We start from the raw sequence: 23,389 nt of genomic DNA, 5'->3' as shown, positions 1-23,389 counted from the left end.
CATGCAGTGCTCCTGGAGCCCCCAGGACTCACAGCTCCAAGCTCAAGCTTGCTGCTGCCCCAGCACCAGGGACCTCTTGGCAGGCACCAATTTCCACTGCCACATTAAACTTCACGTTTAGGTTTGGAAAAAGCACCTCCCTGGTGCTGCTGATCTGAGCACAGCAGCAGCTCCTGTGGGGCCAGAGGAGATGCTATTCTAGGAATCCCACAGAAGCCCTCATTCCATGCCTGCAGATCAGCAGCTGGCCGGGGCAGTGGCTGAGGGGGAGCAGAAGTATCTGTACATTCATCGGGAATACCCCTGAGGGAAGTTTGTTGCTGGGTATAGTGAGTAACTGATATTAACAGGGAAACGAGGAGTGTGTAAAATTGGGCCAAAATGGTTTTAGTGTTTTATTTGAGAACTCCAAATTGTAGCATAAGAGTGGAAAACACCTTGTAAACAAAAATAAAAAAATTATAAAAATGTCCCAGGCAGCTTCCCAGATTGTGACTTTGACTCTGAACAAGATTATACTGAAAAGCTGGAACTCCCTGCAGAGGAAGGTGATGGCTCTCTGCTTGACCCCAGTTGCCATTGTGCCTGGCCCCTGGCTGAGCTCGTGCCCTGGCGCTGCCCAAACACTTCCAGTTGTCAGAGGAAATTCTAGATCAATTTGGGAAGCAGGTGTTGATGCTAAAACTGCCTTTTGATCCAAAATGCCACCTGGGCTGACCTCCATCCAGCACCAGTTGTGGCACTGGGCTGCTGCCTCCTCCCCGGTGGCAGGGCCACTAACAACGACCTGAGCCGCACAATTAGCTTTCTTTATGCATTTCCTCTCTGTCTGGGCCTGGGAGCTGGGAATGTAGTTTTTCCAGGGGGTATGGAAACCCCAGCCATCTCCAGCAGTGGCTGCGGGGATGTCCCAGGTGCCACCCCTGCAGAGACTGTCCCACCCTGCCCTGGGTAGGTGGGAGCAGAGTAATGAAGAGGCAAATGATGGTCAACCTGGGAGCTCGCTGGGTCAGGGAGGGTGGTGCCATGGGAAGTGTGTGCAGGGGCAGGTGAAGGCCATTGCAGCAGGGATGGAGGGGACCTGGAAAGGCCATCCTGGAAGACAGAGGAGTGTGGCTGGGGCTGGGGACAGGCTTTCTGGTGGTGATGGAGGTGAGCAGGAAAGGACATTCCAGCAGGGGACAGGGAAACGCTGTCCTGGAGGGAGAGGGGACTGGTGGAGGCTGTCCCGGGAGCTGAAGAGAACTGAGCAAGGCCATCCCGGGGGGATGGAGAAACTGGGCTTGCCGTTCTGGTGAGGACTGAGGGGACTGGTAGAGGCCATCCCGGGGGGCTGGGGATGGCTGGCAGTGGCCATCCCGTGGGACACAGATGGATCGGTGCGGGCTGTCCCAGGGGGCACAGAGACCCCCGACCGCCCTGAGGGGCCGGAGCGCACGGCCCCAAACTCTCAACCGCCCCCTGCCGGCGGCCCCGCCCCCCTCTGCCCCGGCCCCGCCCATCGCCGTAAGTGGGCGGGGCACACGCGAGCCCGGCGCCCGGCCCCGCCCCCTCGCAGCCGACTTGGTCGGGGCGGCGCGCGGCGGGCGTGGGGCGTGTCGCGCGCGGCACGGCGGGTGGCGGGGAGGCGCGGCCGCCCATCTTGTGCGCCGGCGGAGCCTGCGACGGCCCCAGGCGCGGCGCCGGGACCCGCCGCTCCCGCCGCTCGCGGCCGCACCCAGGGCCGCCCGCTCCCCGCCCCGGGCGGTGGCGGACGGCGGAGGGAGGGAACAAGCCCGGTGCGGACGGGCCCCCCGCAGCCCCCCCCCCGCGGGCCGGCGGCGGCCCCTCCTCCCCCGCCGCTCCTTCGCGTTCCCTCTCCGCGGGTTTGTGGCGCTGTGCCGGGGAGGATGAACGGAGGATAAATGGTGCCCAAGGCGGACAGGCGGCACCTTCCTCCTCCTCTTCCTCCTGGTGCTGAGCATCACGAGCCGCTGCGGCCAGGTAAGGGCGGCGGGCCGCGGCGGGGCCGGGGTTGCCGGGCCGCCCTCCTCCTCCTGCTCAGCCCGCGGGCGGGCCCGGGCTCGGCGGGCGCCGGGCCTGCTCCTTGGCCGCGGGCGGCGGGGAACCCCCGGGGACAGCCCGGATCGGGGGCGGCGTGTCCTAGAGCTGGTCCCGGCCCGGTTTGGGCTCTACAGCCGCTTTGGCGCTTAAACAGAGCCGGGACCCGGCCGAGCATCGGTGCCCTGTGCCGGCTGCCTGGATCAGAGAGAGCCGGGATTTACCCTGTGAGTCAGGGAAAAACGCTCCTGTTAAAGTGTGAAAGCTCGGGTAGAAATCTACATAACCCTACGGGCAACGAGCGCTGGAAATGTGATGCCGTGACTAAGTTTTCAGGTGCTTCTTACTTTACCTGCTTTTATGTTGTGGGCCTCGGGTGCCAACGCAGCCAGACAAAATACTCACTTTCAAAGTGCCATTCGAGCCTGCCAGAAGGAGAAAAAAAATCCTGGTTCCTGTGTCATCACTCTAGTTCTGTTTGCCCTTCTTTTAGGGAAATAAATCAGCGATGGAGTTTTGTGTGCTAGCTGCTGGGCACGGAGCTTAAAATCTTAAGATGATTAACTTTGGAGAAATGGTTGGTGTTCGCATGTTGAAAACTGCAGCTTTTCTTGATATGCCGCTCAGCTGGGGTTTCTTTTTGGCGTTGAACTCTCTTGGAGCTCGGCAGAGCCCTCAGGTATCTCGGGCTGCTCCTGCCAAAGAGCATCAGTAGCCAGTGTGAGGCTGCCTGGAGTGGCTTTGCAGGTTTGAGAACCATCCTCCCATCGCACTGAGCGACTGCTCCTGGGTGGTACTTGCTCCTTGTAAATCGGAGAATGGGAACCATGGTGTTCTTTGAAACCCCCTTGTTCTTTCTCGTCAAAATAACTTTTATGACCCAGACTAATAAAACGTGAGCTGCGTCTAAGCGAGTTCCCAGCAGAGCTGGAACACAATTGGGTCAGTGTAAGCAGAGTTATTGAAATAACTTAGGTGTTGAAACTGCTCTGTGTTTGCCTTGTTTTGTTTTAGCTTGTTTTTTTGGCAGTGCAGTGTATACACAGGGCTTATGATATGCACTTAAGTAGCCAAAAAAGCAAAGTACACGGTGTTGCTAGCCTAGCATTATTACAGCTAGAGGCTTTTATGGCTGAGAAGGTACTGTGTAAAACTGATTTCAGGCACCTCCTCTGTAGCTGTCACTAAATGCTACAGGCAGCTGGATTGCTGGCTGGAAAGGTTCAGATTCATAGCTGCCTGTGTGCTTTTACAGGTGGGTAGAATTGACCCTGAACTCAGTTGGTGTTGAGCATTGTAGCCTCCTAGGAATTAGCAAATGGCATTTTTCATATTGTGTCAGCACATTTGTTGTTCCAGTTTGATATTGAACCTCTGTCAGCAGCTGATGCTTGATGGATGAAGACAAGTTTTTCACTGAGGTTTGCTTCTTTAAGACAAATGATTTTTTCCCACTGGCTCTCTAATGTACCTACTTTAGAGATTTGTGCTGCTGTAGCCTCAGTGGCAGAAGTGTCGTCCTTGTGAGCAAACCTTAACTCATCTGCTCAGGTTCTAACCACTGCCTTTGAAACCTGCAGCATTAGGATTCCCCTGTGGCGACTCCATGTGAATTCCATGAATTTTGCCCAAACCATATGTACTCCTGAACCAAATGTGAAGTAACTCAGCTGGATATAGTGCTGCAGCTGGAATTCCTTGCTGTATGAGGAGTTTCTGAGTTCCATTTGGAATACACTCATCCATCCTGTTTACTTGGTGGCTCCAGATGAGTGTGGTGGCTGAGCTGTCCATGGTGATGCCTCTCCTTCCTCCTCAGGAGAGAGTCCATCACTTCTGAGTGGGCTCACAGCTTTTTGCCAATGTTAATTCCTTTTTTTGATTTGCTTCATTTAATATCTTGAACATGCTGTTTCAAATAGATCACCTGTTCAGTAGATTAAATAGTATATGGTTTGATCCTGAAACACGAGGTGCAAATAGGGAAAACCTGGTTCTTGCAAGTTCAGAGGATGTACAGAACCAAATTTACCATTTTAATCAATGATGAAGAAGTCTCTGTAGTCTTTTTTTTGGGGAGAGACAGGAAGAGAAGAGTATTCTCCTTCTCAGAAAGAGTATTTGAACTTAGGATTTATTTCCCTAGTGATATTTGCTTTACCTTTTGCTTCTTTAAACCTGTGTGTTGTAGCAACTGTCTTTCTGGTTTAGAAAGGACACCTGCAGCTTGCTTAGCTTAAATCTGTACTTGGAGCTATGAGATGAGTGCTGCAGAGTGATGGGAGGTTTTATGTACTCCGAGATGAATGTGTAGTCCCTTCACAATTCAGTCCCGGCGGATCAGGCATCTCTTTGTATTTCCATGTTAATTTGACACTGGCTTTGTGTGCGTGTTCTTGCTGTGCTCTTCAGATAAATAAAACCTTCTTTTAAGCCTCCTCAACTGTAGTATCTTTTCATGCAATCTGAAAGGCAGTGATTTTACATGGACCTATTTTTTCTGCATTTAGGATGAGATGGGTTTTAGTAAATTAAGAGAGAAATTAATTAAAATGTCTTCTTTTTACCCTAATTTTTCTGCCTTGGTTACATGAGTGTTTTACACTACTGTCATCACTAACAGGGTGAGTTACTTTCAACAAACCACAACATTGGCCCCAGCTGTGGAGACTTGGGTTCCTGAAGGTGCTGTGGGCAGTTAGAATTTTCTGAGCCTGTGGATTTTTAATTATAATTTTGTGCCTTTGAGAATCTCTGCTTTGACTTTTTTGTTGTCCCAGTCTTTTTCTTTCTGTTTTGACCATAACCTGCTTTTTTTGACTAGTTGCCTGCTTTATAATGCATTTTTGAAAGAGTTCTTTTTTAAAAAAAATAGGGCATTTCTCTTTGAGTTGTGTTACTCATTTTGTGTTTGGAATCTGCTAATGTGAATTGGAGCTGAATGTATTGGACTCTTCCAAGTCTATGGGTGTAGAGTGAAGGACTAACTTAATATTTCCTCCAAACACTACTGAATTTACTCTGTCTGGCATTCAGACACTTGCTTTTTAGGGATATTTACCACAGGGGGGTTTGGTTTAATAATATCTTCTCCAGGACAACTCCAAACATCTGCTTCAGGTTATCTGACTGTCTGGCTGAGAGCTGGTGTCTTTAAGTAAAGAAATACTTGAGTGGTGTGTTAGCTGAGTCACAGTAAGCTGTTCTGGTGGATTTGGACCGAGTTTCTGAACCAGTGCATTTCTGTTGGTTATCAAAGGAGCATCAGAGATGTAAATTGTTATGAATGCAGTTTTTCACAGTGGGGGAATATTTAAGAAGTTCCTCTTTCTGTTACCATCCCATTACACCACTGAGAAGCAGGGGTTTTGGTGTCTTTGTGTAGCGTTGGGAACTTAAGCAGTCTGGAACGATCAACACAACGTGTTTCAGAAGTGTTTAGAGGATTAATTAAGATCATCATCGCTAAAGACAATAACATGTTTTCATATTTCTCTAACAAGATACTGCTGTGTGCTAATGGAAAACACTTAAACATGGTCAGGCTTTATATTGGATTTTGTAATAGTGGTTTAGTACAGAGCCTTGTGAATGTAGGTCATCGGGCTTTCTTATTAGAGCGTTTGCCAGGCAGCTAAAAGCCAATTGAGTTCTAGTTCTTGCAGCGTTTTTTCTCCACTTCAAAGCCAACTAAAGGAAGTAATTTTATTACCCGAGGTCTGTTTTAAAAAATATTGCACAGCATACCTAATCTGCAATGCTTAGAAAGACTTGCCAGTGCAAGTGTTCTGGTTAAAACCCTACACTCCAGCTCACAGTTTGAACTTCCCCTATGCTTTGGAGCTCGCTCACAGCTGTGGTTATGCCCTCACAGGTGGGGTGTTGGTGTTCTGACACGGTACAACTGACAAGTGTGTTTAAATTGCTCTTTCTTGTCTTTTGGTCAAAAGTTGTAGGTCTTAAGTGCAAGGGAGAGTTCACTGGAGTAGAGGCCTAAACAAATCCACAATCAGCATAGTTTCAATGTGCTCCACTTGTGTGCTGTGACTGGATGTATCTGGTTTTGTCCAGTTGAAGTGTATTGGTTAATTCAGTTGGAGACCCAAATATATTGTTGATGAAATGTACTCTGGCCCAGCGTTCCTCTGCTCTAAAAGGAGTTTGATGGTAGGCAAACAAAAGCCCTTATTTTGGTCTTTATTTTCTGTCTCTACCTTAGTGAGAGTTGTGGTGAATTTGTTGGGGTTCATGTTGTCACTAACTGCAGTCTCTGTGTATTTAGCTGAATTCCCGAGTGAAAGGTTCTAGGTGTGAGGGGCAGAAGGGTTTTTATCACACCTCCTCAGTTAGTTTTGCTGAAAGTGGGGCTTGGCCTGTCTTCCAGTCTGGTGTTTTCCCCCCATCCTCTTACTTCTCTATCTACTGGTTTTAGGTTTTCTTTTTCTTCCTGCTGTTACCTCTTGGTGAGCTCGTGTCTTGATGTTCCTTGCTCTGCTGTTTGCTGTTATTGCAGCTGCAGAGCGAGGCTGATGGATGTGAAAAGAGTTTCTTATGTCTGCCCTCAGTGTAGCAGGGAGACAAAGCAGAAGGTACCAGACCTTATTAGCAGGTCTGATCCTTTAAGACTAGTAATTCCTGATGTTAATTATAAAGCAAAATTTTTGAGGTGCAAGTGGATTTGCTACTAGCCATGGCTGCAAAGTAAAGGAGAAGAAAGGAGTCAGTAGGCATAGGGCTGTTTGCATGCACTGCGCTGAGAAGGAATAAACCAGAAGGACACCATGGGGGTTTGCAGAGATATGACTTTTATGTCCCTACAGTTGGTTTAGGGGCAGAGGAAGGTTGGTCCAGAACAGCAGAAGTGATGGAAAAGAGAGCACTGCATCAGGAGGAGGCAGCTGTGCTGCTTTCTCGGTGGTTGAGGGGAAAGGCCCAGCTAGCTTGAAGAGAGAGGAACTTTAGATACTAAGTATGAAAGATGTAAAATCCCCCAGTGAATGTAAAAAATTTCTGACAAGAGTTCAATGAATCATCCCTTCCTTTGGAATTAGCTTTATTAGGGCTGGTTTTGATGTTGAATTGTAATGCAAGAGCAGTAGCTACCTCTGTGGTCCATCTTTGAGTAAAGCCTGGGTCTCTGGGTTTTTACGTGGTGGTTTCTTGCACCTTTTAGAAGTTCTCGCTTGATGCTGTGAGATGCATGTTAATAACTTCCACCCTGAGTGGAGCTTGTGGTACCTGAAGCCTGGCCAGAGCAGAACCTGGAAACAACTCCATGGCATCACTGCTCCTGCCCCTCAGGGGTTAATGAGGCTGCTCAAGTTTCTTTTGTGTTTTGAAATGGAGGACATGTGCCTTGGGTTCTTGCTATCAATGCAAGAACCCAAGGCCCTGCAAATCTTTGCCTGTGTGATCTCAAGGGTTAACCTGTGATGAGAAGAGCCTTGGTAATCTTTTATTCTATGTAGACTGATAGAAAGTTATGGCTAGAAGGAGTACTGAGAGATTGGGTAGTCTGTCTTCCTGTCCTAAAACAACATCTGGCAAACCCAGGCAATTCCTGAAGGATGTTTGTCTAGCCTATTGCTAATGATTTCCTGTGATAGAGACTCCAAACACCAGATTCTTTTGCTAAGTCCAGTTGCCAGTCTGTTGTTCTGCAATTAGGGTTTATTTGTGTCTAAGTGCAGTCTAATGCACGTCCCTCTTAAGCTACAGCTTTAAAGAGCAGATTGAGTTTCCCAAGACCATTCAGGTACCAGGACCCACTAGTTTTTCCACAGTGTGGTGGGTGCCTGGTAGTGCTTCTTCCTTCCTGGCTTTTGCCTCTCTGGAAAGGTTTCAGTTCCATTCAGGATCCTTGCATGGCAGGTTCACGTGTCACACTTCAGTGGTGGTTTTGTAGAGGACCCCCTGAGTTGAGGAGAAGTCACGAATGGGTTGGTGAACTCATTGATCAGCTGTAGCAGAACTCAAGTAACTGAGTTGCTTAAAAATGTGAGTTTGGGATTAACCTTTAATCCACATTCCCCGAACTGTGAAATCCTCTGGCATCTTGTGGTTTCTGTGAAACTTTAAATTTTTCTTTGTTTTAAAGGGTAAGCCTGCTAATTCTAGGGTTGTTGAACATTGCTTTAATGGTATTTGTTATGTGGAACTCCCAAGGAAGTTATTATTAGTGTTTGCCTGTCATTCAGATAATTTAGAAATACAGTTTTAAGTTTAATGGCAATTGCTGATTGCTTCATTAACTATAGCTAAACAAAATGACATTCAGTTTCCTAGTTAATTCAAATTAAAATTGGTTGATCTAACCATTGCATTTAGTTTCTGTTCTGTTTATTGATTATTGTGCTTGAGAATTGTCAGCTGGCTCAGTGGGTGGAAATGTAGAGGTAGCTTTTGGTGGCTGCTTTTGGGACATTCCCTGCTCTTTTGTCCTTTCACTCAATGATTTTTCTTTGTCTTATATTCATTTGTGTAACTCTTTTTTTCCTATGTTGTCTTTTCTTTCAGAGTATCTCTATGTTTTGTCTGTGCTAATATTTCTTCAGCAGTGTAAATAAAAAGATTTATTCTGACTTAGAAGTAATTTATGTTTTCTTATACACTTTAAAAGAAAACAAGTAAGTAATCCTGCTTCTCACACCTGCTTGGTTGGAGTTTGTGCCCAAGCAGCATTTTGCCTTGTGTACACTAAACTTCTAAAACTTGTTACAGCTTGTTTTTATGAAGGGATGGTCAAAACTGTGTTTGTGTTTTCTCTCTGTTGAATTTGTGAAATTATTTAATACGCTTAAATTACTCTTTACCAATTAAAATCAGTAACATAAGTGTACTCTATTCGTGAGATCTTGGAAAATCTTTATGAAATATCAGGAATATTGCAGGAGTGAGATCCAAGACTTAATTAGAAGTATTATACTCTCTCAATTCTGGTAGTAATCAGATTGGAGAGGAGTGATTCAAGGATGCTATAGTGCTCATCTGTGTCTTTCTGAGCAATAATGGAGTTGAATGTAATTTTTCTATTAATGTGGCAGCTAAAAAATGGCAGAGTTTTGTGGTGTGGTACCTAACACGTGCATGATAGATGCTGACTGAAGAGTGCTGCAGTACTTGAGTGATTAGAAGGTTTGGGGAATGAGAGAACTACTCCTAGAGGGTTAAGTGGCTTTTTATAAATACCTTGGACCTTTATTTGCTGCTTCTGATAGAACTATTAAACTCAGGGGTTTGATATGTGGAATTTCTCTCCAGGAAGAGGAAAGCACGGGATCTCATACAGTGTGGACAGATGCAGTGGTGGCTGACAGTGGCCACATGCCTGCTGTGTTCCCATTCCGTGGAAGGGGGGAATTTTATTTACTCAAAACATGAGCCGTTTGCTCCAGTACAGGACAGCCACTGCACCAGCTCCTGTGCAAAGCATAAAACATGGTTTCTGTATTTGAGGTCATAGTTCTTCTGTATATCAGATTTTTGCTCTTAAGTGTTCTGGGTGCTTGCTCATCAAGTCTCATACAAGAGGTGGAGGCAAAAAGAAAGAATCAGGAGCAAAAGCCTTTTTTAGTGTGACCTGCATTTGAACAGTGCTCAGGCACAGCTTTCCGCTCTCCCTGAATTGTTGGATTCGTGTTTAAGACCTTGACCTTTCTTAGGGCCCTGTAGAGAACTTCTTCCACATTCATTTGGTTTTGAAATTAAGAAACGGTGTTAGTTTTTGGAGAGGGGGGTTAAAAAATACCTGATTTCGTAGGCAGAATTTTGTCACCTTTAAAGACTTTAAAGGCTTTAAAGACTACTGCGATTCCTCATGTTTTATTTCAGCAAATACATACTTGGCTTTAAATGGCGTATTTTCAGTAGCTTTTCAGAATTGCTCATGTGCTGAAAATTTAAGGATATGCCTAAATACTGCTGAATCCTGCACTAAAAAAAAAAAAAAAGGACGAGATAGGAACTTTTTTTGTTTTCCTGTGAAGCAGGAACATGTGTTGTCTTGCTGAAAGTAAATGGGCATGCTAAGTAATACTGCTGAAATCTGGCAATTCCTCCTTGCAATTTAATGGTGGCTACAAATTAGCCTTGATTGCTCTGACAGTTCTTGAATTGCTATTATCGTGTTTCATCTGAGTACTCTTCTTGTTGAAACCTGATCTAAAGAAAACACTAATACACAGTTCATGTAAAATTTTTTATTTGAATTTTTCCTCTGAGGAAAACAGATCTTTATAGTGTATTTGTTGGGTTTTAGTTTGATTGGTTGGGGGGTTTTATTGGTTTTTTTTTAGACACCTGCAGTTTATTTGGTCAAAGGGAATACAGATTCTTTCCCTGGTGATTATTCCTAAGTGAAAACCATTTCGCACATGAACAAATATTGATCCAAACTGACTTGACTGGATAGGTATTAATCCTGAGAATACAGGAAGAGAAGAGGAACCGTGTCACATGCCTAGATTTTTTGGGAGCAGTTTTGGGTAGGCAGCTACCAGGTAATAGCTTTAGATATAGAAGTACTTTCTAGATTACTTTTACTGATAGTTTCTCTAGATCGCTTTAGAGGCTTTTCATCAAACAGCCTGTACAGACACTGTCGGAAAATGAGGGGAAAAAGAAATGTTCCTGGTATTCAAATACTACTGATTACCAGGCTGATCCTTCTAGGGTTGCTGGCACTGCTGTGTGGTTCTGAACATAACTCAGATGGGGCAAAGGACCAGGGCAGATGCCTCTTGGGAGGAAGGAGGTGCAGGTAATGCTGAAAACTTGTGAAGACAGAGTTGAGAACCAAGTGCTTTTCCTTTGTTCAGAATGACCCACCTTTGTGAAGAACTGCAAGCAAGAAAGAAAAGTATGTGTACATTAATGTGATGTTTGAGAGTGTTTGGATACAATGGAGTATGAGAATCATGTAAGAGCTGTGTTTAGAAGATGGTAAAGGTCTGAAGTGAGGATTGAGAGTGGACTCTAGAAACAGCTGAGCTGAGGTACCCAGGTATTTTAAGTATCTGTGGTGTGTGTGGGATAATCCATCTGCCCTGACCTGAGTGGATTGTAGGGAGAAAGCACTGTTGGGGATGATGCTCTTTTCTGGACACAGTTGATGACTTGCTGAGTATGTTTTCATAAGTAGTGGGGTTTGATGAAACCTGAACTCCTGAACTTCTCTCCTGTGTCCCTGTACTTCCTCTGCTGTAGTACCCTTGCCTGACACTGATTTAATAAGGCTGTGTTTTCCCCATGTCCCCTCTGTCTGTCCTCTGGCATGAGGAAGCTGGGAGTCCTGCAGGGTCTGGTGCAAGGTTCAGTTACCCCAGCTCACCACTTCCCTCCTCTGCCAGCTGGGAGCCACCCCACTGTGGTGACAGGTGACAGCAGGTGTGCTGGCACCTGCTGAGCAGAGCAAGCCACGCTGGGGTTTCCTGCCCTCTGAAGCTCAAGAAGATCATAGTTTCCTTCCCTTGTGCAAGCTTTGGAAAGCTTAGAACCACACTATATGCTGTGTTTTCCTACTCTTGACTTTTCTCAAGCTTGCTTAAAATTGCTTAGTGAATTTGTGAGGTGTCATTGGCACTTCCACTCATCCACTGATCAGCTTTCTTTAGGTAAAGGGTAAAAAATTTGGTGCTGTGCAGGTTTAAGTCACTTGTCATTGTTGTGCTGGAACACCGAAGTCCCACCTGTACAAAACATCTGAAGTCCTGAACAAGGGTGTTAGTGTAGAGGAGCTGTAGGATTTAATTCTGAGCCATATTGAAGGCTTCTCAAGTACCCATGGCTTTGGTTTTGTTTGCACTGAGTGCTCTTTGTGCCTGTGCTGTATTTTGCTTTTCCCTTCTGCCTATTTACTTATTATCATAATATAACAGTTTCTTAGGGGGGGAAAAAAGCGTGAGCCTGTTGCTTAGCCTGGTATTTTCACTGCTATGAAAATAAACTGTTTTTCAGTCTGGAATGCTGCATTGCCTAATTCACAGTATTCTTTCAGTTTAGTTCAAGTAGCAAGTTTTGTTTTCTCTTTGGTTTTAGCAGTATTGGAGAATTGGGAAATACATTTTTTTCTGTTTCAGCCTTAGGAATGTGTCCACATTCATAGAGCACAAAGTCTGTATTTTGTAAATCCTAAGAAGTTATAGCCAGGTTTCCCATTCAAGATGCTCTGGTGTTGTTGCTTTGGCTGAATGCTGGATCTCTTGCTCTGCCTGTGCTTTTTTTTCTTTGTTGTTTTGATTTCCCTTTTTCCCCCCATCCTTACTGGCATTGAGTTTGCCCTCCAGACAAAGAGCAGACAATGAATTGCAGTGAATGACACTTGTGAGGAAGATAAAACTGGGTCAGTTCCAAGCTTGTGCAGGGTGTAGGTGTAATAAATATAGAATCATAGAATTGTTTTGGTTGGAAAAGACCTTTGATACTATTGAGTCCAACCATTAACCCAGCATTGCCAAGTCCACCGCTAGACCATGTCCCCAAGTGCCACATCTGCACGTCTTTTACGTAACTCCAGGGATGGTGACTCCACTGTTTCCCTGGGCAGTTTGCTCCAGTGCTTCACAACCCTCTTAGTGAAGAAATTTTTTCTAATATTCAATCTAAACATCCTCTGGCAACTTAAGGCCATTTCTCCTTGTCCTATTGCTTGTTACTTGGGAGAAGAGGCTGACCCCCACCTCCCTACAACCTCCTTTCAGGTAGTTGTAGAGAGTGATAAGGTCTCCCCTGACCCTACCTTTCTCCAGGCTAAACAACCCCAGCTCCTTCAGCTGCTTGTTATCAGACTTGTGCTCCAGACTCTTCCTCAGCTCCATTCCCTTCTCTAGACTCCCTTCAGCACCTCAATGTCCTTCTTGTAGTGAGGGGCCCAAAACTGAGCACAGGATTTGAGGCATGGCCTCACCTGTGCCCAGCACAGGGGGTCACTGCCCCGGTCTTGCTGCCACACTATTGATGATACAGGCCAGGATGCCATGGGCTTTTTCCATTGAGCAGTTTTCCAGCTGCTCTTCCCAAAGCCTGAAGCACTGCTTGGAGTTGTTGTGACCCAAGTGCAGGGCCTGGCCCTTGGCCTTGTTGACCCTCACACGGTTGGCCTCAGCCCACTGATCCAGCCTGTCCAGGTGCCTCTGCAGAGCCTTGCTGCCTTCCAGCACATCAATGCTCCTGCCCAACTAGGTGTCATCTGTCAACTTACTGAGGATGCTCTTGATCCCCTCATCCAGATAATCAATAAAGACAATCAATAAAGATAATCAATAAAGACTGGGGCCTCAGGACTGGCCCCAGTACTGAGCCCTGGGGAGCACCACTAGTGACTGGCCCCAGTTGGATGTAGCACCTTCACCACGGCCCGGCCATCCATCCAGGCACTTGTTTACCCAGTGAACAGTGCACCCATGGGAGGCAGGAGCTGCCAGTTTCTCCAGGAGGATGCTGTGGGAAATGGTGTCAAGGCTTTGCTGAAGTCTAGGTAGATGAAGCTTTTGGTGGATGTTGGGGTGATGTAGTGTAACTTACTGTGACAGAACACTGAGTAATACTGAATGTTCATTAGAGTTATTCATTAAGGATTTACAGGTTTCAGCTGGAGTGCTGTCACAATTTTAATTACTTCATGAAACAACATGCTGAGGTCATGCAGAAAATGCCAGTGCCTCTGACATGTATTATTTATTTATTTTTGGAACTGATGCATTCCTATTAAATGGGATTATAACTTATGAATCTCTAATTTTCAGGAGCTGGAATTAAGTTTGAGAATAGGTGTGGGTTGTGTTTTGGCTATGAGCATATCATGGGGCCTTTTTTTCCCCTCAGGCTCTGTTGTCCTTTCATACTTCTGCACGTACTCAGGCTGTGATCAACCAAAGCTGCCTGATGTAAGGGTACCTTAGGCACATTTTCAGTATCACAGGTGAATGGCCAGTCATTTTAGCTCCTGTGTAATGGAACATGAAAATGGAGTGCTCTGTCCTTTCCTAGTTTTTTAATTCTTCAGAAGGCTTTTAATTTTAATTATTCTATAGGCTTTTAACTGGAGGAACAGTAAACAGAGCCAGTTTTATTGAGGAACTTCAATAAACTTTATCTATGAAATGGATGATTGTCTGATGGTGACATATGAGCTTCATAGATAGTTTTCTCCTCTGGAAATAAGTTGGTGTTATCATAGTCTGCTTTTCTCCTACTGTGGCTTTGTTACAAAGTACTGGATGTACTTACTGTGCTACGCTGAATGCAGCAGTGGGTGGTATAATAGTAAACTTAAAAACATGTAATGGAAGTCAGAATCACCTAGTGACAGGGAGACCTGCTGGGAAGCGAATGGTTTGTGAAAACTTCTCTAGATCTGGAGCTGAGGGAAATGCCATTTAGGTATGGCTTTGCTTCCCTGAGAGAAGAGCCTTTGTGTGGGATCAGGGATACCTCAAAGACAAGTTAAAAACAAGCAAACCTGTTCAAAGTCTGTGTCAGAGCATCCTCAAGCGCTGTTTGTAGTCGGCAGCTCAGTCCCCGAAAGCTGTTCAGCAGCTGCCTTTTGGCCACCACGAGCAGAGGTGGGGCAGGATGGCCCTGTTCTTTCCAGGCTGGCAGATTTTCAGGAATTTTGTGAGATACAGAGTACCTGCTCCAGTGAACTTCACCTGTGGACTTGGGGGACGTCCAGGTTAGGAATACTACTTTTCAAGTGCAGAGGACTACCTTAAGGACAGTTTTTTTCGCCTGTCTGCTGAGGATTACATTATGATAACCACTGTTAGTGTTGTGTTGGGAATATTAAGAATATTTTAAAGTTTATGTTACTGCAGTAAAAGCCAGTTTAGAGAAATATTGTTTGTGCTATGTTCCCTCTTGAGCATAAATATTAGATATGGAGCTGTGTTTGTTTTTGTGATGATGATGGGCGTGGTGTTCCTTTTGTTGTTGTTTTGTTTCTGATGCTTGTTTGCAGGCATTTGGTGAGCATTGGTGCTGAGCAGAATCTCCAGGAGCAAAGGTCTTAGGGGGTTGGGCTTCTTGCTGAGGGGGCTGGGATCTGATCCTGCTTGTGCACTGTAGCATGGCTCAGGTTATAGAGAAAGAGTGATTTAAGGAAAAAAGCAACTTTCAGTTTTAGTAAACTTAAATGTTAAAATATGAAACAACAGCGTAACGTGTAGGTACAGGTCTAAAGTTAAGTATGTAGGTTGAGTATTATAAAACATAAGAAAGACCTGTTGGACGAGTTAAAATCTGAATAAGGAGAGTTACAGGTCTAAGCACTTGTAGTTAGAGTTTTTGTTAATGCTTAATCAGCTTTTGATGGCTGTAATTGCCTCTTGAAATCTGAACAGAATATTTTCTTACAGGTTGGTTCATCTGGTTTGGGACAATGAGTGACTTACACTGAGAAAACAGGAAGTAGTTTTGTCTTTTGTTTTCCTTTGGTCTGTAAATAAAAATTATGCCAGGGGATCTGCCGGATCCAACCTTGAGAAATGTGACCAAAATAAGTGAAGTATGTGTAAGGTGCACACAAAACTGCCATTGTTCATTAAGAGCTTACATACAAAACCAAACCAGGTACTTCCAGCTCATCCTTTCCAATACATGCGTTTCAGAGTAATAGCTTATAATTGAAATAACATTAAGTACTGGGTTCGTACATTTAATCAAATTTCAATTTCCATACAAATGAAGCTCAGTAGACAAGAACAATTAGCATGGGAAATGGAAAATGGCATTTCTTTGTATTAAAATATGAAATAGATTCAAATCTATACTTGCTGTGTAAACGCTAAAATCTAATGTGCATCTGTAGTCTTTGCTACTAAAAGAATATCTTAATGTGTCAGGCTTTACTGTCTGCTGAATCCTTTAATAAAGGATAAGAAGTCAAGTAATTGCAAGTAGAAACCCCCCAACTTCTGTAATCAGTGATTGTAGTCACTGAGTTTTATTTCTGTATCAAAGCCTTGTCCTGAATTGAGACTTATATTTTGGAGGCTTTGGTTTCAGCCTCTGGCTCCTCATCTCTACCTCTGACTTTGTGAATTGCCATGACATCGAGGTTTTTGTACTGCTTGTTGTTTGTATATTAGAGTTAGGAACACATGGTTTGTGAGTGAGTGGAGTCTTCTGTCAGGGATACATTTCTGCCTTAGGAGAGATTTGTCTTTCTAGTGCTCTGCTGATTCCTACAATGATAATCTTCAGTGTCTTGAAAATATAAGGTTGAAATTTAGATTTTGAAAACTTTGGTGTGTTCACCTAATGCTCTACAGGAGATGTTTATTGTCTGTGCCTGAGACAGGGCCTCTGGAATTTTTATTGGATGTAGCATTTCTTCTGACTGAATCTCTTTTATATCTCTTGTGTTCAATTGAAGGAAGAGAAATAATCCTGTGAAGACAGTACCAAAGTTTTCTTGTTCATCTACTAGCTTATCTTTGCAGGAGTATTTTGATGTGTAAATAGTGCTTTTTGGCTTCTGTCACTTGGCAGAAATGTTTACAGCTGATGGATTTGGCCCATTCCTGAGAGCTGTTTCCACCCCTGCTCCTTCTCTCACCCCGGTGATGGTGTGACCTGGCCTCTGAAGAGACACAGAAAATGTCTCTTCTGTTAGAACTAATATTTTAAAAAATAAGTACATTAGTAGATGTTCTGGCTTTGTTAGCAGACAACTGTTATGAGGCCCCAATTCCACATTAATGGATGCTGGATTGTACCAGTATATCTCTGCTGAATTAGCTGGAGCATGCAGTCTTTCTGGTTGCAGGGGGACAAACCATAGCTGATCTGACCTAATGTGGACAGACAGCAGCTAATTTGATCTGAATTTGCTGTTTCAAAGCCAAGTGATCACATTCATTCAGGAAACTGAACCAGCAGCGTGAACTTGTGTTGAATCAACACTTTGTCTCATGTGCCCGTTACAGCCTTGCTTTGGTATTGGAAGTTCTAAAATGAGATTTACTGTGTTGAAAAAGTAGTTTTAGATACTGCATATATAGATCCTCCTTGCCTTTCTTTCAAATAAACTAATTGTTTCAAGTAACTAGTTATGCCTTATCTTTTGCATAAAAAAGAGGAAGATGAATAAGAAATAAGTTGCAGTTTAAATGTGAGCAGGAGGTGTCTTAGTCCAAATGCACTTCTGAAAGTCTTAAAAATGAGGCAGAAAATACAGGTTTCAAACAGAGTAAGGGCCAGGGCAGCACACTGACCAGGAAAGCACTGTGGCTTCCCAGAGCTTGGGCTCCGGAAGGAAAAAGTTCTCAGTTACATGGAAAGACTACAGGAGATTATTAAACCTGAAAGGGCTTCCTGGATTGTTGTATAATGGCCAAAATCTGTTTGTTTTATGAAACACATGAAACTGGCTGGAAATTAAAGCAGTGTGTATTTATTTATCTATCTGTCTATCATGAAATCCTTCCTGTGGATAATGCTTCTTGTAAATGTCTATTTTGAGTACTTAGCAGAAAATCTGGAGATCAGTGTGCTGTAAAGAAAATTAAAAAAGCTGTTGTAGCCCTATGTTGAAATACATGATGAGTGCTGTGGAACACCTGGCATTCAACATGCAGTTGGGAAAATCTTCAGAACAAAAGCTTTCTGTGAGAGTGTAAGCAACCACCTTGAAAAATTAGGTTTTTCCTGTCTGAAACCTAGATTTTTCTGTTAGTCAAAAATCTTGTTGGTTTTGTCACTGAGTAACTTAGAAAAATATTTGGCAGCTGAAGAAGATGAAGACTTTTTGTTCATATGGCACTGTTTAAATTTATGTATAATCTTGTTTGTTATTTCTGGTATTTGAATAGATAAACTTACAAAACAATTGGAAACTTTCTTTTAAATTCCAAATTACAAGTCCACGACAAGCTTTGGCAAGACTTCTTTCAGGTGAGTGACTTGTGGACAGGTTTATATTATCTAATGATGTGTCCCAAAAAGTTGGTGTTGGATTTTTTTGGCCTTTGCTTGACTGTAAGTTTTATCTTGGGTTAGATATTAAGCTTGTAGAACTGATGGTCTGAATCCGATTTCAGTTTTTCTTCTCTTTATATAAATAGTTAAGGAGTTTCTTGCTTCCTGTAGCCAATTTATAGTAGAACAGGTGAGGCATTACCAGAGAACACACTGTTGTTGATATTTCTGACAGACATTTGTTCAGGTAGGGGTGTGCTGGTGAAACCAGCGGGTTGCTTGGATTTTAGGGAATAAGCAGTGTCATCATGGAAGCATGGAACCAGAAGTCAGGACAGCTGACTTCTCAGAGGTTCATCTTATCTGTAGCCTTTGGCAAACTATATAATTTTTCTGTACTTGACTGCAGTGATTGGTAAGATTGTTGAGGGTTAAAATTGTGGAAGTGCTTTGAGATGGTGAAGAGACTGTAATGACACCTCGCTGCTTGAAGTGTTCTCACCTTCTCACACTGCTTGAACTTTGTGATGCTTTGTAAGTATATACTATGTATAGTGCAAAAACTACAATTGCTGCTATTTCCAGTGTTTTTCTTGCCTCCCTTCTTCCCAGCAAATGCTAGATGAATTTAATTGCTCTAAAAGGAGATTTCAGTGTACTAAATTTTGTGCTGTAGCATAGCAAAGACTGCGTGTGATCCTGAAAAGAAAAGGAGCTTTTTATGTTAGAACTGCATATGAGAATCATAATACTGCTGATACAACTCTTCACATCGTACATGAACACTAAAGGAGGTTGCATTTCCACATTTTCACTTCTAGGCAGCTGTTCATGCCCTTAGCTCAGTGTTATATCTGTACCTCTGCTCCAACAGCTGCTTGCTCTTAGCTGAACTTGTGCCATTATATATTTACTAATGATTTTGATAACACAATGGTTTTGCATTTAACAGCTGGTGGAAAATGTGTGATTTTAGTGCTGTGAGAAGGTGATAATTTAAGATACTTTCTTCTTCATCCTTCCTTGCTCTGAGTTACCATCAATAGCTATAAACTGTGAGGGGTATCTGGCTTTAAGGACAAAAGTGCCACTGGTAATTTTGAAACTATTGCTATTCTTCAAAAGAACTGGAAATCTTATATAGGCAAAGAAACAGTTTTTATTTACCACCCTCCTGGAAAGTACAGTGTCTGACCATGTGTTAAGTGATGACTTGCATTCCAGGAAAGATGGATGGTCACATAATGTACTGTTCACTGCTGCTCATACATCTTCATGATTCCTGTTCTGCTGCTGGCAGTGGGTCTGGCCTTTTCTGTGGGAGAGACCAACTTGAAATATTTTCATTTTTCTACTGTTTTGACTTAAAAATAGGCTGCTGAAATGAAATGTTTGACAGGGTTGTGGAGACCAGCAAATACCCTGTGCACCCTTGCCTGTCCCAAATTTCTCTGTTCCGTGGCCAAGTATCTTAAAGGTTCATTATAAACTTCCATCTGTTTTTGTGTCTGTATCGTGCCCTGATGGCTCTGGGCTGGGGATGGCTCAGGAAGGGTTGTTGACAGCATTTGCAGAATATGGAGATTTTAATTTCACAGTATTTCTTTGTGTTACGTTTCCTCTCTCTGCAACAGAATTGCGTAGCAGTTCATGTCTCGTGGTCTGAAATAATGAGTGCATCTGGCATGGCATGATCTCCCTTGGGAGCAATGGTACAGCTGGTTTGAGAGGTGTTTTAATAGAAATGTTTTGTATTCTTCCAGGTATCCACATTCTTCGGAGAGGAGTGCCTGTAACACAGGAAGCAATTGCGGCATGTAACTGGCATTTGTTTAATGCCTGTAATATTGGGATGGAGTCATGCTTTTATCTGAACCAGTCATATGTAATTGTATATAAAATAGTAATAGCATGTATGAAATTGCAGCCAGACAAAGGTATTCCTGACTGTTTTTCCCGTGTGCACATTGGCATTCCTGGGGAATGCTGCGTGTGAAACCAGAAGGCTGCAGAATAACTTTCTTCACAGGGGGGTGTGTGTGTGATTTCTGTTGAAATCAAGCAGTAAAAAAAATCAAGTTTATTTTAAAGTGTTGAGTTTTGAATTGAATTTTGCCGTAACTACAGGGGAATGCAAAGGAAACCTGGAGCTGGGCTGAGGATAGTCTTTCATGTGTTAAAAGATCTACCACAGGCCCCACTGTGAATTCTGTACTTGAAACTGCAGCAGCAGGACTTTGTTAGAAACCTTCCACTGTGTGCTGATATTGCACAAAAACAGTGAAGGAAGCTGCAATGATTTACCAAAGAGTTGGGGCTTTTCTGTGAACTTGAAAATTGCATACTTTTAATTTCAGCTTGAGGTTTTGCGCTTGTTTGGTTTGGTGGCTTGTGTGTTGTTGTTTTTTTTATCCCTTACTTAAAGAGAGATTTAACTAACTTCAAGATTAGATTTGAAATTATCTAACTTAAAGATAGATTTTAAATTTTCTCTCTTGGTACATTGGGCAAGAGAAGCTTTTCCCCCCATTTTTTATTTCCCTTTGCTTTATTCCTCCTTTTCCTTTAAAGGCTAAAGAAATTACTTCAGATTTTGTTCTGAGGAGGAAATCATTATGACCTAAGATGATAATTCTTTTTTTTTTTCCCCCCCCATTTCCCCTGTGCTCATTCTCTGTCGGTGTCTGGGCTGAGTAAAGCTCTAAATGGGTGAGAACACTCTTGTGCTGTCAGGTCTCTTGTTGCCGTCAGTAGTCTGGCAGGTCCCTGTGAGTTCTAAGCATCTTGTGACCTGAATGTTTGCTCTGAGTAGGTGGTTGCTAAGAGGATGTGCCTGCTTTTATTTTTCTAGAAGAGCAGGTCTGTGCTTTATAGAGAAACCAGTAGTAGGACTGGATTTTAGTCTAACATCAAATTAGAAGCCGGTTATCAATATCTTATACCAATTACTAGGTGTGTGTGTACAGCTTTTATTGGGAGTGCATGATGACTGGTTTTATTGTGCCCAGTCATGTTGTTTGAACACTTAAATGTGACCTCTGTCTTGATTTCGCTTAGACATGTTTTAAGAAGTAACAACTGCAATTACAGCTCTGCTCTTAGGTTGTAAACTGTGGATGAGAGAATGCATACCTGTATTTTAAGTTTTATTTTAGAGATTTCTTTCTTCAAAACAGTTGCCTCTTTGGTCCTTTCAAAATCTGGGATGAGTGTTTCAAGCTTTTTTTTTTCTATTTGAAAGGATACTCCCTCTCTAGACGAAATTACCTGGGGTTAGTGTACCTCACTGAGAGGAGTATGAGCTAAATTGTTCAAAAACAATGGAAAATTGACAGCCACTACCCAGAAAAAAGATGGAGAGTGATGGTGTGGTGCAAAAGTGAACCTGTGGATGGGGATGGCAGCTGGCAAACCTGCCAGCTGTGAACCAGCTAAGAATTGTTCACTTGTGTAGACAGACTTTTTTCCCCCTTGCGAAATGTTTTGAGGGATACAAAATGAACCTGAATTATTAGGTTCTGGCATTTGATAGACGGAATTGCTATTAAAAAAAGCTTTGAAAAAAGTTGTGCTTTTTGTAATGCTAATGAGGTGTGACAGTGTAGTGATGGCAGGTAGGCAGTGCACTCACATGTTTGCAGATATCGACAGCTGCTTGTGAAGGATATGCTCACATGGAGAAACGCTACAGAAGAGCTTAACCTAGAAAGTGAAAACAGGTTCATGGATATAGAAATTACTTTTCAAGTAGTTCTGTGAAGCGTCTCTGAATCAGGCAGGACATTTGTGCAAGTCTAGTGGGTCCTGGCATAGTGATTAGAATGGAAATAGGATTCTGAGTTTGTTGTGTAATGCAGCACTTAACTACTGGAACATTTCTGTTGAACTTTGGTTCTGAGAAAAGCGACCAAAATCCTCAGTGCCCCACCAGAAGTAAATGAATGGGTAATGCTGTGGTGATAGCTGCTCACATGGTATCTTTATCAGGAAGTTTTTACCACAGGTGTCTCGAGAGAATTATTTCCCAAGCCTTCCTGTCTGTTAAAACCACAAACATGCAGTTTGAAACACGAAGTGATCTGAAACGAGGCTGTTTTTAACATGCTGGCTTATTTGGAAACTTTGTCCGTTGCGCTTCGGTGATACACGACACGACAGACAATTAATATATGTATAGATTTGCGAGAATAAATCACACTTTAAACAAAGCACAAATTTCTTCTTCTTCCCTAGAGCTCCGCTGCACCTCGGGGCAGTTTGCGTGTCGGAGTGGAACCATTCAGTGCATCCCTTCCGACTGGAAGTGTGATGGATGGCCCACCTGCGAGGACGAGAGTGATGAAGTTGACTGTTCGGGTAAGGAAAATCTGAGCAGAATGCTCATCCCAGTGCCAGCTTGTTTTGCAGCAGTACTTTGACTCTTTCAGATCGCTTGCTTATTGTTATTTGAAATTTTGGAGATTTTTTGATAGACCTGTACCCATTATTAACAAAGTTCGAGTTGGCCTCTCTTCATTTTGAGCAGCCAGTGCCACAGACAGTTTTTTGGCTTGTCTGAATTATCCTCTGTGAGCAGGTGTCCTGGAGATGAGGTGAGTTTGTAGTCTAAAAGGAGACTTTCATGACAAGGAAAAAATCATGTTGCAATTAAGCTGAAATGACGCATAAGCCCGTGGTTAAATTTGGAATTACTGATTTAGTTGTATATCACTCAAATGGTGCTGGGTGACATTGTTGGGCTTGGGTAGAGAGTTTGTTTTATTGCTCCTTCTTCTGCTTATGCTTCTTGTGTGGAGAACTTTGTTCTGTCAGACAGACTGGTGTATTTCCTCCTCAGAAACTCTTACAATCCTATGCTGCCTGTGACCAGCACTGGTTCTCTGCTAAAGTTACTGGATGCTGAGATGTGCTTAAAAACAAGCAAAGAAAAACTGTGACTATATAATCATAATTTTGAATGTTTTCATTTGTTCTTGACAAACAGGCCAGTGCAACTCCTTCTTGTTTATCTGAAAAGTTAAGGGACCTCTAATTTTTTTCCATTAAGAAGAGTGAAACAGGTATCTGAAAGCATGAATTCAACTGTGGCACAATTCTAAACTTTTACCTCTACAGTGTGACTAAATCACATTTGAAAACTGTTTTAAGAAGTTCTTCTTCAGTGAACTACTTAATTTCCTTGCAGAGAATCACTGATGAACTTTGTGGCATTGTCATCACAGCATTCAGTCTGTCATCATTTTGAATTTTGAGCTGTTTTAAAGAGGTGCTACAAAATAGTAACATTTGTGTTTTACAGCAACAAACTTCTCTAAATATTCATATTTTCTAGAGGGATTAGAAAAGTAAATCTGACTCTCAGACTTTGAAACTCTGCCACAGTTAACCATCTCCCCAGTGTGTACTGTACCCAAATAATTAAAAGAATGTCAGT

At 43.2% G+C, this 23,389-nt stretch overlaps 1 protein-coding gene across 3 annotated transcripts in view; it reads left to right on the top strand.

The window, feature by feature from the left end:
* The first annotated feature begins 1,830 nt into the window (after positions 1 to 1,830).
* Positions 1,831 to 23,389, top strand: part of DGCR2 (DiGeorge syndrome critical region gene 2) — a 47,201-nt gene continuing 25,642 nt past the window's right edge. For 2 of the 3 annotated variants that reach the window (XM_029961112.1, XM_029961111.1), the window contains exons 1-2: positions 1,832 to 1,983; positions 22,189 to 22,311. In XM_029961112.1, coding sequence (XP_029816972.1) covers positions 1,905 to 1,983; positions 22,189 to 22,311 — 202 coding nt within the window. In that variant the 5' untranslated portion in view covers positions 1,832 to 1,904. Of the gene's footprint in view, positions 1,984 to 22,188; positions 22,312 to 23,389 lie in introns of all 3 variants that reach the window. The other variant, XM_029961113.1, reaches the window with a different exon arrangement.

Source organism: Manacus vitellinus, unplaced genomic scaffold (assembly GCF_001715985.3).
Source record: "Manacus vitellinus isolate BGI_N305 unplaced genomic scaffold, ASM171598v3 scaffold_31_pilon, whole genome shotgun sequence".
NCBI lineage: Eukaryota > Metazoa > Chordata > Aves > Passeriformes > Pipridae > Manacus > Manacus vitellinus.
Note: the sequence above shows the minus strand (reverse complement) of the source record. Positions and strands in the feature narration are given on the sequence as shown.